The sequence below is a fragment of the Epinephelus lanceolatus genome, chromosome 18 (assembly GCF_041903045.1).
Source record: "Epinephelus lanceolatus isolate andai-2023 chromosome 18, ASM4190304v1, whole genome shotgun sequence".
Lineage (NCBI taxonomy): Eukaryota > Metazoa > Chordata > Actinopteri > Perciformes > Serranidae > Epinephelus > Epinephelus lanceolatus.
This window is the reverse complement of record NC_135751.1, coordinates 9,648,008-9,669,237: the sequence shown is the minus strand read 5'-3', so window position 1 is coordinate 9,669,237 and position 21,230 is coordinate 9,648,008. Positions and strand designations below refer to the sequence as shown.

Below are 21,230 nucleotides of genomic sequence, written 5' to 3'. Positions count from 1 at the left end.
GATGAGAGTAAGTTAATGTGTGCAGTTAGACCATATCCACACTTCAGCCCTGTTTCCATTACAGAAGCTTTTAATGACCTGTAACCTGAACTTTTAAGAACCAGGTTTTGCCTCGTGTTTCCACTGTGTGGTATCTGAAGGTTGAAGGTGAAAAGTGGGCAATAATCAATCAATCATGATTCCAGCTGTGATTGTCACGCTTGTTTGTTGTTGTGGTGACTCACAAATCGCTAACGGTCTAAACATCTGTTGTCAGATCGAGGAGGAGATGCTCTCCCTGCAGAATGAACGTTCGGAGCGAATCCGGACTTTGCTCGAGCGTCAGGCTCATGAGATCGAGGCCTTTGACTCAGAGAGCATGCGTCTTGGATTCAGCAACATGGCACTGAGCGGCATCCCGGCCGAGGCCTTCAACCAGGGCTACCCAACCCCCAGTCCCTCCTCGGGCTCCAGTGGGTGGCCCTCCCGCCCCGTCCCCCGCTCAGGGAGCCACTGGAGCCACAGCGTGCAGAACTCGGTGTCGACTCCATCCTGGCGCAGTCAGAACCACAGCGGGGGAAGCTTCAGCCGCGCAGAGTCCATCACCTCTTCCCATGGCCTCGGCAGGGACAGCGAGCTGCACAAGAGCAGCAGGGGCCACTCCTCCTCCTCCTCCTCCTCCTCCTCCTCCCACTCATCCCACCATCATCACCAGCAGCACTACCTCCCTCAGCATTACCAGCACCATCAGAGCACGCCACAGCTCTACCGGGACAGCCACGACAGCAGGGAGCGCGAGCGGGCCAGGGAGTGGGTGGGAGGAGGGGGTCACTACCCCCATCACTCCCAGGTACACCACCACCACCTCTCCACCCACGCTTCCTCTCAGTCCTTGGCTCTCCTGCCTCCCCCACCACCACCTCCTCCCATCTCTCTCTCCTCCTCCTCTCCTCCCTCCTCAGCCTCTTCATCGTCATCGTCACAGGGAGGCTACGGAGGCGGGGGCCTGAGCATCAGGGGCCCCAGTTTGATGGCCCTCAGAAACAGCCCCCAGCCTCTAAGGAGGACGGCCTCTGGAGGGCCAGGGGGTGGCGGGGGGAGCGACGGAGGGCTCAGCCGGAGCACATCGGTCACTTCTCACATTTCTAACGGCTCTCACCTCTCTTACTCATGAAACTGCCCTATTTCTCCTCTCTGATCTGAGATCTGTCATTTTGCTTCTGTAAAGAAACCAACAGAAGTAGAACAAAACCTATCAGGGAGAGAGAGAGCGAATTTTAAGTTCTTAGCATATTTTAAGAGGTTTCATAGAGCCAGAGCAAAGTAAATCAGTCATAAAACAACAAAATCAAACAAACAAATAACCCCACTTTTAAGTGTAAATTTTAATATCTCCTTTCTCACAGTGTGTATAAATGTTCTTGATAGACAAGAAAAGAAAGAGAGGAAGCCCCTTTTTTTTTGAGTCACTATAGAGAAATACACGAGTATTAAGACCCAGAGCATCACTGTTAACCTCTTCCACACATTAAAGAGTTGCACAGGAACAGTGATGAAACTAAACGACGACATGTCCACATGTGAAAAATGAGCCATGTGCTGCAAAATGAGCAAGTCGAACTGTAAAATCTGACAAAAAACAAAATGACTTGAGTCCATTTGTTCAATTTGTGGCACATTGAATCTGTTGCACAGTAATGACAGTTTAATTGCAGGAGACTAGTGTCGCCTGTTGGACCAGTTTGAGATTCAGGTTTGAGACCTTCAGAGTCTGACAGCAGGTTTAAAGTTGAGCTGGCAGGCGGGTTTAAATTCTGGTTTTCAGCGACAGTTGTGGAGCTTCCACTCGGCTAGCGGTGCTTTAAAAACCACTGTAACTATGTAAATAACAGTAAATTGTAAACCCAGTTTTTTGATTTGTAAGTGTTTCATATGTTCAGCAGGGCGGGGGTCAACTAAGGGAAGATTTCTTGAAAACACATTTCTTTTATTTGTAGTGATAAATAAGATTCTGTATATGACAATTAAAGAAACACTGCCATCTCTTTGTTGGGCTGACCCAAGACAACTCTACCACTGCCCTTTAAGTCTTCTTAAAGAAACAGTCTGACATTTTTGAAGCAAGCTTGTTTGCTGTATCAATTGGGAGGCAGAGGACGAGATAATTAGATGTTAATCAGTTTAATCTCTGGGTGTTCAGTACAGACATTTAGCTTTAGCAGGAGGGAACTGTTAACCTCCCAACAACCTTAACACTCGCACATGTAGTCACAGTTAGATGCAGGAGGAAAGAATGAGATAGCACAGCTTTAAACATTGCATTTCAGAAGTCGGATCCTTTAAAGAAAAGTTGTTCACACTTTGCCAGCTCTGAATAAAACAGGTTTTGGTGGGCAATAAATTCCTCTAATAAAAGTACATGTCATTTCATATTCTGATATTGATATGTCACCTGTCTACATTGTGACAAGTTCATTTATAAAGCACATTTAAGACACTAAGGCAATTGAGAGTGCTTTACATAAGGCATAAAAAACATCAATACAATATACAAATACACAGAAAACAGAAAATAAAACAATATACATCAGAAAGAAAGCAGGGGTGTCTAACAAATTTAATGCCTAACATCGATATACAAGTCAGCCTTTTTTGTTTCAAGGACCCTTATGTAGATCCACATTAGATCACAGACGTCCATGTGATAAGATTTTACTTTTTTAGATTTTAGCAATTTTAAACTGAAAACATTTTGCTTGTTTGATTTGATTAAGAACAGAATTCTGTAGTTGAACTACAATTGAGGAGAAAACCATTGAGGAAGTGAAACCTGTGATTGGCATAGTCACTTTTGCAGTGTTTCAAATTTGAACCTTTTTTGTATTTTTTGGGCATTTTTATGTCCTTTATCAGAAAGACAACAGGAGAGAGATGACAGAAACCGAGCCCCACTAGAATCCATGGTACACTGGATGTGATTAAACACTTTAATCATATAAATGGAAGTATTTTAAATGGTATTGCATACAGTTGGAATTATGGATGCCTTTTCCCCCAGGAGATCTGGTCACACCCTGTAGTTTATTGGTTATGTAACTATAAATATGCTAAAAAAGCATACTCTGTGAGCTTAGATATGCGTATTTATGTATGTATTTGTGTATATATCGAGTTTCCCTGATTTTAATACAAAAGGTTCAACTTAGATTGACTGGAGTAAAAGTAAGACAGCACTCAGACAACAGTAAAAATTCAGCACAATTGAATCTTTAAGGGTAAACACTGTAAAAACAGCTTATGTTATGAGAGCCATTTGAAATTGATAATCACATTTTTCAAAAACTAAATTGCATTTTAATTACAGTGTGCACAAAACGTGACAACTTGGAGACTAGTGAGGGTAGCAATGTTTAACAATTACAGAAACACACCTTTGTGTACACATAGTTCTGACCTAACATATTCAGAGATATTAAAGGAATAGACACTGTGGCATAAACAATATATTAAAAGATACCTGATGGTAAATTCACTGATGTGGACCCATGGTTCATATTGCCCACCAGGGATTTACTTGCTCACCAAGAATACGCAATGTTAAAACAAGATCATATTTTATTTTCCTTGTGCTTCCACATGTCTGTACTGAACTCGCAGAGAAGACAGAAACCAGTGATCTCATAGGACTCAAGTTATAACTCGAGCAAAATGTCCCAAAAAGTCGGATTGCTCCTTTAAAGGGACGCTGCCAGAGTATTTTTGAGTGAGCCGAGTGCTAAATCTGTGTGCGATCTTTGCTGAAAGAGTGTGTGTGCGCGTGTGCGTGTGCTGACAGCTTACCTACACCTCCACCTGTCGTTCTCCTCTTCACAGTCTGGTCTGCATCTGTAGATAAGATGTACATGTTACATTACAAATTAGTACAATTCAGTGCATGGAACTTGTGTACAGACAGCATTTGTATGGATAACATGCACACTACCTATTTATATAAATGCATATAAATGTAAGATACCTGTAAATGTAGCAGGTATACTGAAGATTGTTCACTGTCCAAACACTTTGACTTGCATTGTACTTACCAGTGTACATAAAGCACTAACTGAGACTGTGTTAGAGTAATAATAATGATTCTTGATGTTGTACTAGATGCAGACAAATAGACGCTATCATTATTATTACCTCTACTGCAGCTGTAATATTTATGTTGTATGCTAATTTTTAAAAATGTAATTGCCAATTTTGACCACTAGGTGGGGGAATAAGCGCAATGTTACTGTGATAGAGCTATAAAAAGAAAAAAAAATATTAATGTTTCTTAGGAGGACAAAAGGACTACCTTTCCCAGCATTCCTGTGGAGGTCTCAGGGTGGGAGTCTACAGTTCTGGGGAGGGCTACTTTTGACTTTTTACTTTTTATTTTGAGCCAGTATTACCAGGTGGAGCGTTCAATGGTGGAGCTGAATAATAGTAATAATTTCTTTCATGACGTTTGGTGCCATGTTTTTATTTTTATTTTATATTTTGCACCCTGAAGTCTTTGTGCAAAGGACTTTTCCCCAAAAAACACTGTAACCTGCAAAAAAACAGACCCCAGAAGTGTTCAATGTTAGATCATTCAAACAGAGGATATAAATAGCAATATGGATTAAAAAAATACATATATGAACATACATTTGATCATTTTGACAATAACAGTGTTTTTGGATATCGTATTTATTTCACTATAGACATTTTGAGCTATTTCAATTCTGTTTTTCTCAGTGACATGTTATTTCATGCCACTTTATTCCAAAATTTCTTTTTCTTATTTATACTCACTGTGGTGAGTTCCAAAAAGGCATTTTGAAATAATATTTTCTTACATTTGGTCTAAAACTCTAGAAATAAGTGATCGAATAACATTTACCAAAATTTGCTTGAGTTTTAATAATTTCTTAACTAATTTCATATATTTCTGTTAGTTTACACAGGTTACTGATATGATTATATATATATATATATATATATATATATATCCCAAATTGATTTATTGATTTGACATTGAACACTTTGTGGGGCTTTTATAGCAGAACGTTTCCAGATAAACAGCTCATCATTTGATTTTGCACAGTGTGAATGGGTAGAAAAAATCATCTGGTCACTTCCTGCAGCGTCGGTGTCCCGACTGGTGGAAAATAAATCAGCTGATTTCCTGCCAACGCGTCACATGGCCCTCCATCACTGCTGCAGGAGGCTGACCTCAGTGTGATCTGATGCTGTCTGTAGTTGTCACGTCTACCTCATTTGCACTGATAGTAAAAGAATGTTTGGGTGAATTTAAAATAATGCATATTTCTGGTATGCAGACTTTGGATTTTGCTTCAGTATTTTTAGTTTATTTCCCGTCTTTGTGCAAATGTTTGACAGGAGATGCAGATTGAGATCAGGAGGGGACAGAAAACGCATCAGAGTGGAAGCTGGAATTTTTTTTTTTTTTTGTTTATGTCATCTTTACAGGACATGCTGGACTTTAATCCCATGTGGAGACACTAGAGACATTCAGGTGGTGAAAACAAGTCACCCAACATGTTGTATTGATCTGTGCTGATGGAGATGATTGGCAGGAACCTGCTGGCCGCAGGCCAATCAACTTCTCTATCAAAAACCTCTAGAAAATGTTTGTGAGATTTCATTTTGCCAACTTTTTTTTAAATGCATTATTTTGTAAAGAGTTTTAGTGCTGATCATTCCGAGGTTGTGTTATTTCTTATTTTTTGCCAATCAAAGCTGCACTCAGTACCTCCAGCCAAGAGAAAAGTAGAAGTAGATTTATCCAGTTTGTATTGTTGGAGTCACCTACAGCTGTGAGTTCAACACATCAGTTTACTGACATCAGGATTTCTGTGTTTTCATATCCTAAAAATTAAAGGAACATTTTGGGAAGTTTTCATGTTTGCTGTCAGATGAGAAGATGTTTCAGTCTAAAGCAGCAACTAATAATTATTTTAATTATCCATTAATATGCTGATTATTTTCTCAATAATTTGATAATATATTTGGTTAATGGAAGGTCTGAAAAAAAGTGAAAAATGCCTGTTGATTCTTTAGTTGTTAGCAACTCTGCAACACATGAAAATATTCTTTTTTGAACTGAAAGGATTAGTCAATTAATGGATTAAGTAGCCGACAGAAAATTAGTTGGTGACTGTTCACATTTTTAATTGACTTAATCGACTGACTGTGTGGCTTATAAAATGGTCTTCAGATGTCTTGTTATTTCTGACCAACAGTCCAGCCACATTTAGTTTACCGTCAGATAAACCGGAGAAAAACTACAAATTATTTTACAAGAAGCTGGAAATTTACTTAACCTTTTTTTTTATTATAAATTGATTATCGATTAAACTGTCAGTTGAATTCAGCTGTTTATCAGTTAATTATTTCAGCTCTAATTTAGTTGCCATTGTTGTTTTGTCAGATGAAGTCATTTGGTGTTGCAGCTAGGAGCGTAAACTGTACCTAGTGGTGCGTTCAAGGGCAGAAGATGTGAACAAAAAGATGTGAATTTACCTCTTTTAAAATGTAGTGAAAATGCTGCTTGTTTCAGTCTGTCTATGACTCAACAGCAAACAAGCAGATTTCCCAAAATGCTGTGCTGTTATTCCTTTAATTACTAGTTCCTTGTTTTAATGTGGGTCCATATGTTTTCTAGTGCAGTTTTACATGTTTCTGTGGGACAAACCCACCTTGTTCACTGTTTCTGCCTCAGCCTCTAAAGGCAAGAAACAACTTCTCTTTCCCCCAAACACGCCCCGACTGTTGTGGCCAGCAGGTTAATACACTGACGAGAAAGATGATGATGATGATGATAATGATGATGATAATGATAATGAGAGTCTGTGTAGAGCAGGATGGATGTGTGATGGATGGAGTTAAAACAGTTTTTACAGCAGGAGGCCGAGTTTAAAATGTTCAGGTTCAAAATGTTTGGAGGAGAGTTGAGAAATAAGTTGTACAGAAACGTAACAAAATAATTTTGGAGAAATAAATGAACAAAAATAGACGATGTGTTTGTTGTCATTGCTTTCGTGTTGTGTTTTGAGTGGTTCAGGTGTTAACTGGTGCTTAAAAAGTGAGAAGACATGTCTGTCTGAGTGTTTACAGGAGAACTCTTAACCTTATTTTGAGTGCTTGTTCAGGTCTCAACATTTTCAAGGACACCAAACATGTCAATATGAATTTATTTTCCCCAACTGAGGACAACACACATTATTTTCCACTTGAAAACACTGCATGATATGAACTTATCCTGAGATGTTTACATCATATGTACATTTTTCCTAAATTGGTGATAACTAAATTCATATGGAGCCCGAAATCTGATCAATTTTAGTAAAAGGTTAAAAGATAGATACAAAGATAGATATATAGCCTATGGTTTGTTGAGTTTAAGTGTACAAAACGTCTATAAAGACCTTTTTTTCATATGTCATAAATAAATAAGTACATACTATGAGGTGTTTTTTATTTTTTATCATGAACTAGTTTTCGCCTTTTTTTTCTTGTCTTGGAGGAAACAGACTCCCGCTGAACTTCAGGCAGACGTAATTAAAGGGGAGGCGCGCGAGGTGCACGCTGCGTCACATGACGTCACGACCCAACCAACGGGATTCGCGCTGAGACCGGAATGTTGGGTATTTTCTTTTAAAATAAAAGCACAACTTGAGGTAGGCTATTTCTCTCAGCCATGTCTGAAAATAAATGTGGAGAAAGTATTAAAATCTTTAACAAAAGTAAAAGTAGCCTACTAATACAGCACTGTAAAAATACTCTGTTAGAAGTCCTGCATTGAATATGCTATTTAAGTCAAATATGTAAGTATAATCAGGTAAATGTAGGCTACCTAAAGTATTAAAAAATGTTCCCTGTGACTGTTGTAGCATTATTATTACATCGTTAGATAATTATCATACATTAATGTAAAAGCAGCATTTTACTGGTTGAGGTAAGCTCATTTTGAACCATTAACTACTGATTATTATCTTGTTGGATTAATTTGCTGATTATTTTTCTGTTAATCAATTGATTGTAAGATTTGTGACATCACAAAAATACCCAGAGGCTTGAGGGGCACCTTCACAACGTTTGTTTGTCCAATCAACAGTCCAAACCTCAACATTATTAATAATACATTACAATAATTAAAATTACTAAAAGGAAAAGCAGCGAATCTTCACATATGTGAAGCTGAAACCATAAAATGTTAGACATAAAAAATGACTTCAACCATTAAAATAATTTCTATTTTATTTTCAGTTGTTCGACTGATTGATAATATTTGTGTAACATTTTCGTTTGTAAAGTAACTAAAGCTGCCAGATAAAAAATATTGCAATGAAAGTACTATATTTACCTCTGAGATGAGTTTGAAGTAGAAGTAACATGAAATGAAAAGATTCTCTGTACAATGATGAGTTAAAGTACTTAGTTACATTCCACCACTGAAAGTACAGTAGACAATAGCTGTGACACCTGATGTTTTAAACAGTTTTATATTGACACTGAGTTTAACTGTATGCTTAGAATAAAATAACTGCTAGGCTCTTATTTTATTTTCAACAAACGTTTATATTTAGAAGCTCATTATTCATGCTTAAAAAATGACATATATTAGCTGACAATCAAAACAGGTCCACCTCATCAACTAATGATTAACTGACTGACTTTCCAGCTCTAAAATAACATAACTCTTTCTTTATCCCCAGAGGGAAAATTCAGGTGTTATTTGCAGCACAAAGACAGAAATGAGTACAGATTAATAGAGAAAGTAAAAAAAAAAAAAGAAATAAAATAAGAGGTATACAACTAGTATAAGAGTAAAAGTAAAAATAGGAACTATAGCTACAAGAGCAATGAAAGACAAATTGATGAGGTGAGGCGGCAAGTTACAAGTTAAAGTGTAAACTGCGCAAAGCACAATCATATGTATCTTACTGTGATTAAGTAATGATACATAGTGTTGTCTGTAATAATATAGCAAAACAGAAACATAATACAGTAGCTATAGGATGAGGTAAGACAATATAACATAATAACACAATATAGTATGATATAGTGCTGTATTGTATATTATGAAGTATACGATATAGTGTAAGGTGTACTTTAATAATAGTAAAAATAATATGTTAATATGATTTAGCAATATATTCTAATATAACATGATATAGGCCTATGGTTAGTTCCTGTACAGTATAATATGTAGTCTACATATACTATATATTATATATATTATTATTAAGAAAAATACATTGTGAGGGGGGTTATAAACAACAGTAATCATCACAGCGGCGTTTTGTTTTTATTATACCTCACATATTTTAATTTGAGGTTTGAGGTCTAAAATCTCCAACGCCATTTTAAGACTTTTATTTAGAAAATTAACCGGAAGTTGTGATATGGTCTGATACTTGACATTTAGCATCGCTGAGGAAGTCACCGTTCAACATACATTCAACTGTCGCTCTTTGAGTGAGTTTCTCTGTAAGATACGAGTTAAAACACGAAGCTAACAGAAACAAAAAGACGACAGCAAACCACCCGAACATCGAAGATGACGCAGGAAAATATTTTTGTCTTCGTTCCCAATTTAATTGGTGAGTTTCTATCGTGTTTTCCATCATGTAGCTAGCTGAGAGTTAGCCAACATACAGGATGGATGCTGCTGTGAGACGAAAAAAAGTGCCGATACAACATAATGTTATCTATCTACTGATATATCTGGATTATTTAATGTTCTAACGTTATCTCCCCCCCTAGTTTTTGCCACGTATATTGTGAAATTCAAAGCACTTACAGCTCATCAGGCCTCTAACGTTAATTGTCTGACAATGAGAAATCCCACTTCGATTAAACTCAAGTTCAAAAACTGTGATTAGGTGTCACATGTAGACTTCGATTTATTTTCAGAGGCTCATAAACGAACTAATAATTCTAAATCTTCATAAAAGTATAGAAGCACTTACTGTAACTGATAAAGATATACCGATTAATAAACGTACTCAATGTAATTAATGTCTGATTGACTTTATGTATGCAAGTAAAATCCCTTTATTCAAAAAATGACTTGAGTAAAAGTACATAAGTATTAGCATGAAATTAAACTTAAAGTATTTTATAATTTCATTTTAGTATTGATGCATTGATCATCAGTGTTCATCACTTTACTGTTGCAGCTGCTAAAGGTAGAGAGAACATTTTTGTTTTAACCTACTTTATACTGTGTGGTAGGTTAACTATAATAATGCATCATCATTTATTAGGTTATTATATTTTGTATTGACAATCTAAATCTGCAGAGGAACTTAAGTTTTAAAATGCAGTAGAAAGTACAATATTTCCCTCTAAGATATTGTGAAGTAGAACTAGAAAATGAAAATAGCCAAGTATAGTAGGACTACCTCAAAATTGTTAATTGCACAGTACCAGTCAGGCCAGCAAACGAGGTTAAGCTTAATGTTTCTGGACAAGAGAAACTTGTCCACATTTCTCCACATGTAGCTTGTTCTTTTTACCTGCAGGTTACGGCCGCATTGTGTTGGCTCTGGTTTCCTTCTACCTGATGCCCTGCTGTCCGTGGCCCGCGGTCTTCTGCTACCTGCTCAGTGCTCTGCTTGATGCTTTTGATGGCCACGCTGCACGGGCACTCAATCAGTGTACGTATTTGTGAGGATCATTATTTTCCACTGGGAATGGAGTGATGAACATGTACCTCTCAGCCTTGGAAGGCCTTGAGGGAATTAACTCAAAATTGGTACAAACGTTTATTTGGACTCAAGGATGAACTGATTTTGGTGGTGGGAATTCAAAGTCACCATGACCTTGTGTGCGTCTCATTCTCATAAATGCAATATCACAAGAAGTCCTTGAGGGAATTTCCTCAAATTTGGCACAAAAACCTACAGTACTTGGACTCAACAATGAACTGATTAGAATTTGGTGGTCAAAAGTCAAGGTCACTGTGACCTCACAGAACACATTTTTGGCCGTGAATTCATATGCTAAATATGACGAAATTTCACAACGTTACCTAGTGGGATAAAATGATGAAGTGATGACATTATAGATCCAAAAGGTCAAAGGTCAGCTTCACATTCCAGCATTCTTCAAGATCATATCTCAGGAACTGAAGGGGCCAGGTATGTGTACAGATACAAGGAATCTGACTCCAGTTTTAAGTTGCTCCTAATGCACTTACGCACAGAACAGGTTTGCCATTTTTTTTTAAATTAAAAAAATCATTTAATGTACATTTTTATACACAGTCAATATTCTCCTTAATGTTTTAATAATTGTGTCCGCTCCACTTCTTAAACCAAACCTACATCTTTGTATATCTGTGTTAGGCTGAAAGACAAGTCTTTATTTACCAGAGAAAAATATAAAAAAGTTTCAGCATCTTCAGTTTAACATTCACCACTAAAGTCTCAACCCCAGCTAGGAATAAACAGATGAGGTTTTTCATATTCTCCTGACTTTCTATATTTACTGATGCTTTCTTTCAGCCACTAAGTTTGGAGCCATGATGGACATGCTGACTGACCGCTGTGCCACCATGTGTCTGCTGGTGAATCTGTCCCTGCTCTACCCCTCCTACACTTTCCTGTTCCAGATCAGCATGTGTGTGGACATAGCCAGCCACTGGCTGCACCTGCACAGGTACACTATTATCAAGACAAGTCTCTGTCCTCACATGGATTTAACCCTCAGGGTGACTGTTGCTTGCAGAATAGATTCTCTGCCATGTGGATGAGGAACAAGATGATATTAATGCTGATTAAACATTACATTAGTCTGTGGGCTGGAACATTAACTGTTCAGTGTTCAGCTGTAGACAGTGTTCTGAGGTAACGCCAGAACCTGTTTAACCTGCACAGCTGGTGCCACTGGAAGTCGAGTCACAAGTGTCGACCTGAGCAGTCTTTGTGTCAGGCTTTTTTGAATCTTTATCTGGGATTGAAAAACAGAGCAAATTCAATTTATTTTGTGCACGAGGTTTAAATCATTTATCATCATCATCAATTTTATTTATAAAGCCCAATATCACAAATCACAATTTGCCTCAGAGGGCTTTACAGCATATCACATGCCTCTGTCTTTAGGACCCTTGCAGCGGTTTGACTATCGTCAGTATACGGTAGGGCTGAACGATATATCGTTATCGTATCTATACCGAGATATGAACATGCAAGATATTAATATCCCAAAAGGCAACGATATTGACGATATAATTTCCCCATGAGTTTCCCCAGCTTGACCTGTATGTACAGCTCAGCTAATCACAAACATCCTTTTTACGCTTGCCCTAAATGTACAGCTACGGCCAGCCAATCACAAACCTCATTTCCTGCTTGCCTTGGATCGACAACAAAGCCAGCCAATCACAAACATCCCATTGAGCGAACGAGACGTGCTGCTGCTAGCAACTTGCTAGTACACACAACACATTTGCGACTAAAAATAGTTTTGTTTGAGCAAATTAAATCATTCAGCACGCTGTGTGAGTACAGATTTCAACCAGCAGCAGACACGAAAGGCGAAACTTACAGGTTGTGGGTTGAACGGGGGTCACAGACAGGAATACGGCGGAGCGCTATGGCCGCCGCAAGATAATGTGGTTTACCGGCGTTTCGCCGTACGTGAAGAGCCTGGTGACGCAAGGCTACCGGCGACCAAGAAGCCCGGCTCCAGGTGAATAAGTCGGTGTCATGACTGCCCAGTAGTACCGGAACAGCCGAGCCGTAGTGGCACACAGATATGTGACGTGTCAGAGGAGAAACGAGCCGTTAACATTTCCACAAACCTCACCGCACTTTAGGGACTGTTCTTTACTTGTCAGGGGAGGAGGGTGGCTGGTTGATTTTTATTTTATTTATTTATTTTATTTTGATCCCCCCTATGTTCATCACTGATTGATGCTGTTTTTGAAGTATGAACAAGTCAATTAGTAATTTATTCCACTGAAATATCATTGATGTATTATAGAAAAGTGATTTATCTTTTTATAAATGACAAAAGGCACATCTGCCTCATTTTGGCTGTGGTATCCTGATACTACTCAGAACCATGATACTTTCACTGGTATCATACCGTGGGTCCCAATTTTGGTACCGTGACAACACTACCGAGGACTGTGTGAACAGTGCCTTGCATTAAAAGACACGGCAGGGACATCTGGGTCCTCCTGTGTCAAGCCCAAGCAAGGTCGGATTGCCGATGCATTCAGTAGCATAATGCCATACCAATCGACATCCAGCAGGCACAAAGACATTACAAATGCTATAACGTACCATATTGCTACACATGATTCCCGTGTATTCAGTCACTAAAGAGGGCTTCCAGAAAATGGTTCGGACTCGTTTTTTTTTTTTTAATTTTTTTTAAAAAAATGCTTAGTTTTCACTGAACCCATAGTCATATCGTATCGTATCGGTATCGAGATATCTGGCATAAATATCGAGATATGAAATTTTCTCCATATCGTTCAGCCCTAGTATACGGTACAGGATTACACAATGAAATGTAGTTGTAGCCCCCTCCATGCTACACACACAGAACTATGGATGGGAATTTTAAGTGATTTCTTTACTCGAGTACTTGCATTAAATTATTATCATATACTCACAAAAAAAGTCCATCATAAAAATAGGGTCCAAAGTGAACACCGGAGTGAAAATGCATGTCAGGGTCACTGTTACGCCTGTCTGCCATTCTGCCTCTGACATTTGATCTAGTGATGTCTGCCTGAAAATGTTGAACATTATCTGCTGCTGTGCAGATAAATCACAGTCTATTTGTTATATGGATATAACAACAATACAATATACAGTACAGGCCAAAAGTTTGGATACACCTTCTCATTCAATGCGTTTTCTTTATTTTCATGACTATTTACATTGTAGATTCTCACTGAAGGCATCAAAACTATGAATGAACACATGTGGAGTTATGTACTTAACCAAAAAAAGGTGAAATAACTGAAAACATGTTTTATATTCTAGTTTCTTCAAAATAGCCACCCTTTGCTCTGATTACTGCTTTGCACACTCTTGGCATTCTCTCCATGAGCTTCAAGAGGTAGTCACCTGAAATGGTTTTCCAACAGTCTTGAAGGAGTTCCCAGAGGTGTTTAGCACTTGTTGGCCCCTTTGCCTTCACTCTGTGGTCCAGCTCACCCCAAACCATCTCAATTGGGTTCAGGTCCGGTGACTGTGGAGGCCAGGTCATCTGCCGCAGCACTCCATCACTCTCCTTCTTGGTCAAATAGCCCTTACACAGCCTGGAGGTGTGTTTGGGGTCATTGTCCTGTTGAAAAATAAATGATCGTCCAACTAAACGCAAACCGGATGGGATGGCATGTCACTGCAGGATGCTGTGGTAGCCATGCTGGTTCAGTGTGCCTTCAATTTTGAATAAATCCCCAACAGTGTCACCAGCAAAATACCCCCACACCATCACACCTCCTCCTCCATGCTTCACAGTGGGAACCAGGCATGTGGAATCCATCCGTTCACCTTTTCTGCGTCTCACAAAGACACGGCGGTTGGAACCAAAGATCTCAAATTTGGACTCATCAGACCAAAGCACAGATTTCCACTGGTCTAATGTCCATTCCTTGTGTTTCTTGGCCCAAACAAATCTCTTTTGCTTGTTGCCTCTCCTTAGCAGTGGTTTCCTAGCAGCTATTTGACCATGAAGGCCTGATTGGCGCAGTCTCCTCTTAACAGTTGTTCTAGAGATGGGTCTGCTGCTAGAACTCTGTGTGGCATTCATCTGGTCTCTGATCTGAGCTGCTGTTAACTTGCAATTTCTGAGGCTGGTGACTCGGATGAACTTATCCTCAGAAGCAGAGGTGACTCTTGGTCTTCCTTTCCTGGGTCGGTCCTCATGTGTGCCAGTTTGGTTGTAGCGCTTGATGGTTTTTGCGACTCCACTTGGGGACACATTTAAAGTTTTTGCAATTTTCCGGACTGACTGACCTTCATTTCTTAAAGTAATGATGGCCACTCGTTTTTCTTTAGTTAGCTGATTGGTTCTTGCCATAATATGAATTTTAACAGTTGTCCAATAGGGCTGTCGGCTGTGTATTAACCTGACTTCTGCACAACACAACTGATGGTCCCAACCCCATTGATAAAGCAAGAAATTCCACTAATTAACCCTGATAAGGCACACCTGTGAAGTGGAAACCATTTCAGGTGACTACCTCTTGAAGCTCATCGAGAGAATGCCAAGAGTGTGCAAAGCAGTAATCAGAGCAAAGGGTGGCTATTTGAAGAAACTAGAATACAAAACATGTTTTCAGTTATTTCACCTTTTTTTGTTAAGTACATAACTCCACATGTGTTCATTCATAGTTTTGATGCCTTCAGTGAGAATCTACAATGTAAATAGTCATGAAAATAAAGAAAACGCATTGAATGAGAAGGTGTGTCCAAACTTTTGGCCTGTACTGTATATATATATATATATATATATATATATATAGTACATACAGAGATGTAAAGAGGTAGTAAAGCAGTAAGTAACAGTATATAAAGGTAAACAGGATACAGCCTTTGAAGTCATATACATATATATATTTTATTCACCAATTTTTGTGTGTGGACATGGTTTCCTCTCAGCAAAGGTTTCATGTTTTAATTATAGTCTCAAAAGTAACTCAGTTTATATTCTTTCATGTAATCTGTTATACAAAGTGACACAGGGCTACACATGTACTTACAGAAGTGAAGTTACATCCAGGTAAGTTACTGAATATGAGGTAACTCTTGCTGCCAATGTGGAGTTATATTTATAAGGAGGCGCATGTTTGCTACAACGGCTGCATGTGAAGGCTGTAATCGCATAATACATAACTGTAATCAGCCTAAAATTTCTTTTAATTTAAAATTTCTCAGCTCGACAATACACAGATCGGCCAGTCACAAGTCCATCGACCTCTCTGGCAACCCTATCCTCCGAATCTACTACACATCCAAGGTGAGGAGTACACACACACACACACACACACACACACACACACACACACACACACAGATACTGTGCATCATGCATTAAATCTCTGTAACTCTAAAATGAAAGAGAATGACTGAGTGTTTGTGTCCTGCAGCCGGTGCTGTTTGTGATGTGTGCTGGGAACGAGCTCTTCTTCTGTCTGCTCTACCTTCTCCATCACATCCAGGAACCTGCAGGTAAGATGTTCCTTCTCCTTAACATCTAATGAGTAAGTACAGTACAGTTTTAATACTTGTACTTTAGTTTTCTACTTGTGTTTCACTACATTTATCTGACAGCTTTAGTTACTTTAACAGCTTAAGATTTTTGCAGACATAGCATATGAAGAGTTCATAAAATGTGATGTTTAGTTATAAATTATACTCCTAAACAGTTAATACATGCACAGCTTAAATGATCAGTCCATTAATCAATTAGGCAGTTGACAGAAAATTATTTGGCAACTATTTTGTCGGTTGAAGTCATTTTTCACCAAGCACATCAGAGGCTTTTCCACCCTGAAAACAACCTAATCCAGTTCCCTCTGCTGCAGCATGGCTCTACTGGCTGCAGGGTCTGTGCTTTATCATCTGCGTGGTGAAGACCGGCATCAGCCTCGTGCACCTAGTCACCGCCTCCCAGAACATGGCCGCCCTCGACGTAGCCGAGCGGGAGGCAAAGAGGAAGACGCAGTGAGAGAGAGGAGTGAGTGAGAGCCTCAGCAACAAATCCACCTTGGTTTTTATTTATTACTATTATAAGGGTTTAACAGTAGACTTTGTGCACTTAAATACGGCGTGAAACACATCACTTCAGTTTGTCTGACAACTTCAGAAAGACAGAAAGTTTATGACCAAATATTGCAAATTAGATGTGTCTCAAAACAAGAAAACAAGAGTTCAACAGTTTCTACAGTTGATTTTTCTCTGACTTATTTTACAAACATACGCTGTTGACAGGTTTGACACTTTGGTGATATGGCAATAAATGCAGTGAGAATTATGTGTCAAAATTGATCTCCCAATATCAAAAGTCATATATTGTAAAAGAAGACTTTCATAAGCATCACCCCGTACTAGCTGGATGTATGAATGGGCAGTCAGTATTTTCAGTTTGTCCCTCTTATGAATTTTTTCACATCTGAGTCACAGTTTCAGCTCATAAAATTAGTTTTATTTAGACAATCTGTCTTTTCTGGCTCAGGGTTTCCCAGAGTTTTTCAAAGTGACGGAAGAAATTATGCCATTTTTATCAAATATCAATAAGGAGGATTGATAAGGAGGATCTGTCTGATCCAGCTCAGCAGGCGATTGATTAAATGATCACATCGTAGTGTTGTTTTGCCGTGTTAAATTAGAGCAGCATGTCACAATGTCAGAAGAAATTAAAAATGTCTGAGACAAACCGTTCACTCAGTCACCTCCTGCGCTACAGATCAGACACCAGGCTGAAATCAGTCTCCGTGGAGTTGAAGTTAAAAGTTCATATTGATTTTGCAACAGCCAGCCAATCTAGTGCGAGGAAACCCTGGAGCTATCATGTTTGCTTTGGATGAAAAATCCTCGTCCCAACTTTAGAAACATGTTAAAAAATATTGTTTATCGAGCAGCAGAAGATGATTTGAAGAGTGTTTACAAATCCTGGAGAAACCTTCAGAGCTGCACGAAATGCTGTTAAAGAGGACCTATTCTGCTCATTTTCAGATTCATCCTTGTATTTTGAGTTTCTACTAGAACATGTTTACATGCTTTAATGGTCAATGGTTATTTTCCTCATACTGTCTGTGCTGGAACACCATCTGAAATGTTCCATTTTAGTGCCTGTCTCCTGAGCCCTCCTCCCAAAAGAGCCTAATCTGCTCTGATTGGTCAGTGTTTCCAGGTCTTCATTATCTGTACCATCATTGAGCCGGGGGTGACTGTAACGGAGTACAGCGGCACCAATCACCAATAAAAGCTTCTAAACCAAATCTTTGCATCCAGACATCTTCCAGTAGGAGTATGATCCGAAATCGGTGAGAAATAAACAACATCAGCAAGCAGGATTCCATGTTTCCCTGACATTAGCATGTAGCTCATGTAGCAGTGTGTTGGAAACACTTGCTGTAGCGTGCCTGGTAATCATGCACGGGTCAGGGTTTAAAAGCCCTGCATCAGCCCAACCCATTATGAGAGCCAGTTTGCCCCACCTGCCTCGCAAATCACCTGAACCCAACCCAAAAACCAGAGCTGAAAGTTCTGGAAATAATATCCAACTTGCTTTTAGTTGTATTGTGTGTCAATATCAGTAAATATCACAGTGTAAAATGTGTGTAAAACATTTTTTGTTTATAAAGTACAAAAGTAGGTAGACAGCAAGTGCTCACTCATCATTTAAGTGGTTAGGTCTCCAACTTGATCTCGAGAGCACAGCTGATATCATACATGGTTTGTTTACATGAGCTCCCAGCTGATCGGTACAGTTGTTTGATTGTTTACATGATGTAACATAAGAGAGCCTTGTTTGCTGTTAGGACACAGTGTTAGTCCTGCATATTCTTAGAGGGAAATATTTATACTGGACTGGAGAGATTTAATATGGTCAAATAGCGTATAACAGAAACTCGAGCGCAGCAGGGCTGATGATGAAGCCGCTTGCTTGCTGTGTGTGATTGGGAGAGACAGAGAGAGGGGAAGAGAAGGTGAAAGGTGGACTGCTGCAGTGTTTCTGTAAGTTATTAATAACTTACTCAGACTGCTGCTTTGTCACTTTAAGATCCACTCAAGAGAAACCAACGATATTTTCTAACCCAAACTATCCAACGCGCAGGTCAGCCCACAGAACCCAAGGGTTGTGGGTCGACCCGTGCATCACTAGTGCATAGAACAGATGACCATATAAAGAAATGCATCATGAGCTGGCGTCAGCTTGTCCCCAAAAAAAAGTAGAAGAAAAACTTAAGAAACAGAGTATTCTTAATGGTCTGAGACCATTCTTACAAAGATTACTTTTACATTAATTTACCTCAACATTTGAAGCTTTGGCCACGTTCAGTGTGAACATCGGACACTGTGACATTATAGATATGACAGAAAATAAGAGAAGGTATAATGGGTCCCCTTTAAACAACCTTGTGGGTTTTATGTTTTAGAGGGACTCATCTTTAACTCTGTGACAAGGATGTAATGATGATACATAAGAAGCACAAACTAGAAATGTTACAACTGTTACACACCTTCATGATCCTAACTCCTTTTTTCTTTCAATGATGTCTTAACATGCCTCAGCAGGTGGCTCTTTGTAGCATTTTCATTACCTTGAATTCTGATAATCATGAAAGTTGTTAAGCAGGCAAAGACGTGGAGTTTAATATTCACACTGGTTGTTTGAGAAATGAATCTGTAGAGGCCAGAGACAGCAACCACAGTGAAGTTCTGGTGCTCCTATACCACATTTAGATCATGAGTCATTTTATGTGAAGCTGCTCATGTTTTACAGCCACTCTTTTGTCCAGTTTGGTTTTACTCATCTGCAACATCTGGAAGTTTGAATATGAAAAAGACAATCAGGCTAAAGCGACTATAAAATATGTTTATTAAGAAATGTATCATTTTGAAAAATGATAGTCAAATGAAATATATAACATGTGAAATCAAAAGAAGCTAAAACATATTACTGATATATATATATATATATATATATATATATATATATATATATATATATATATATATTTGAAATATTGGAAACCAGAACAACCAGTATGATAACAATCATTGTATCACATCATCTGACATCCATTGTAACTGCAGTACCACACACTAAGCCAGCCTCTATGGCTTTATTAACGGTGAATAAATCTTTAAATAATGCTTTATGGATTGGTTATAAATGACTAATACACAACATTTGGATTGACAGTTTGTGAGAAATACCATTTGCTGGTTATATCTGCATGTAGAAATGTTTCTGCAGCTATTTTTGAGCATTATTGTAAGCAGAAATGACAAAAACTCATAGGTTCCTTCTCATAAGTGAATATTTGATGGTTCTGGTTGTCTCCTATGATATTACATTTAATATCTGTGGGTTTTGGACGTTGTTCAGCCAAAATAAGACATTTAAATATGTCAATTTCAGCTATTGGAAACTGTGTTGGACATTTTCTTTTACTGTTTTTTGACGTTTTAGGGACCAAATGATGAATTGAGAAAATAATGGAAAGCTGCAGCTCTAAAGTCATCAATAACAGATGAGGGTCTAGGGTGTACCTGATGAGCTGAGGAGCAAGAAAAAAAAATTTGTAAAAGATTTATTAACCAGCAGTAAGGCCATTAGTTTGACAGATAGACTCTTGCTGATAAAGTGTGACTTAAAAGAAAGTGGTACTTGAGCTGCTTCTACATTCAAACAATGTGTTCTTAAGTTTGTGGAGGAAATGGCAGCTGTAAGCATAAAAACTGTGACTCACGAGAAAAACGACCTTTATTCCCAAATTATTTAGCATTTATTGTTATTATTATTATTTTTTTTTTTTTTTTTAACATATATAAAGATGAAGTTGTGTCCTGGAACTCTGACAGACCAAAACACTGAAGTTTTATTCACTTGATGCAGACGACACCCTTTTGTTCATGTTAAAGAGAAAACTTCCGAGCCACTCGTTATTGCTTTTCTTTTGATTTTCTGGAGATTCCTGCTGATATTTTGGTGTCGATTAAATGGTGATTGTCGCAGTAGAGGGAAGTTGATCAGTTTGTGCTTATTTGACAATTATGTGATGTTTTGAGACATGTTTTTATGGTAGAAGAGATGTGTTTGCTTTTGACTTAGAAACAGTTAGAAAGTGATGCAGGTCAATGGTTATATATGGCGTGAGGAGCACCAAGTATTATGGTTTGTACATTTTAAAGCCACTGACTGTATGTATGTGCTGCTTATAGACCTCTGTAAAGCCATGTTTCAATGCAGAACGTGTGGGTGTGGCTGTGCGTGTGTGTGTGTTTAAAAGTGTTTAAATATCAATATTTGTTTTTTGATGGAACTCATTTCCCAGAATGTATTATTCTAGAACAGAAATGTATATCGACGAAGTAAAGCTAAGTTTAATACTATATTTAAAGATTTAAATTACGTCAAATGTAGTAATTAGAATATTTGATGGTTATTTTGTTTGGAGCACAGGTGGTTTGAATTTACTGTAAAATAAAGACGATGGAAACCAGATTGTTTGTTTG

At 38.4% G+C, this 21,230-nt stretch overlaps 2 protein-coding genes across 3 annotated transcripts in view; both read left to right on the top strand.

Moving 5' to 3' along the window:
• taok2a (TAO kinase 2a) overlaps positions 1–2,557 on the top strand; it is a 31,533-nt gene extending 28,976 nt beyond the window's left edge. For both annotated transcript variants that reach the window (XM_033644628.2, XM_033644626.2), the window contains exon 20: positions 257–2,557. In XM_033644628.2, the coding sequence (XP_033500519.2) occupies positions 257–1,153 (897 nt within the window). In that variant the 3' untranslated portion in view covers positions 1,154–2,557. The remainder of the gene's footprint in view (positions 1–256) is intronic.
• A 6,876-nt stretch (positions 2,558–9,433) lies between these two features.
• Positions 9,434–21,217, top strand: cdipt (CDP-diacylglycerol--inositol 3-phosphatidyltransferase (phosphatidylinositol synthase)). Its single transcript, XM_033645858.2, has 6 exons — positions 9,434–9,614; positions 10,539–10,673; positions 11,523–11,676; positions 15,918–15,999; positions 16,130–16,211; positions 16,568–21,217. The coding sequence occupies exons 1-6, from the start codon at positions 9,572–9,574 to the stop codon at positions 16,708–16,710; spliced, it is 639 nt and encodes a 212-aa protein (XP_033501749.2). The 5' UTR covers positions 9,434–9,571; the 3' UTR covers positions 16,711–21,217.
• The last annotated feature ends 13 nt before the right edge of the window (positions 21,218–21,230 follow it).

Excerpts from the sequence above, each read along its gene's own strand:
- cdipt (XM_033645858.2), top strand. The coding sequence starts at position 9,572 with ATGACGCAGGAAAATATTTTTGTCTTCGTTCCCAATTTAATTG. Across the intron at positions 9,615-10,538 it reads CTTCGTTCCCAATTTAATTG|GTTACGGCCGCATTGTGTTG; the intron begins GTGAGTTTCTAT and ends TTTTACCTGCAG. Across the intron at positions 16,000-16,129 it reads GAATCTACTACACATCCAAG|CCGGTGCTGTTTGTGATGTG; the intron begins GTGAGGAGTACA and ends TGTGTCCTGCAG.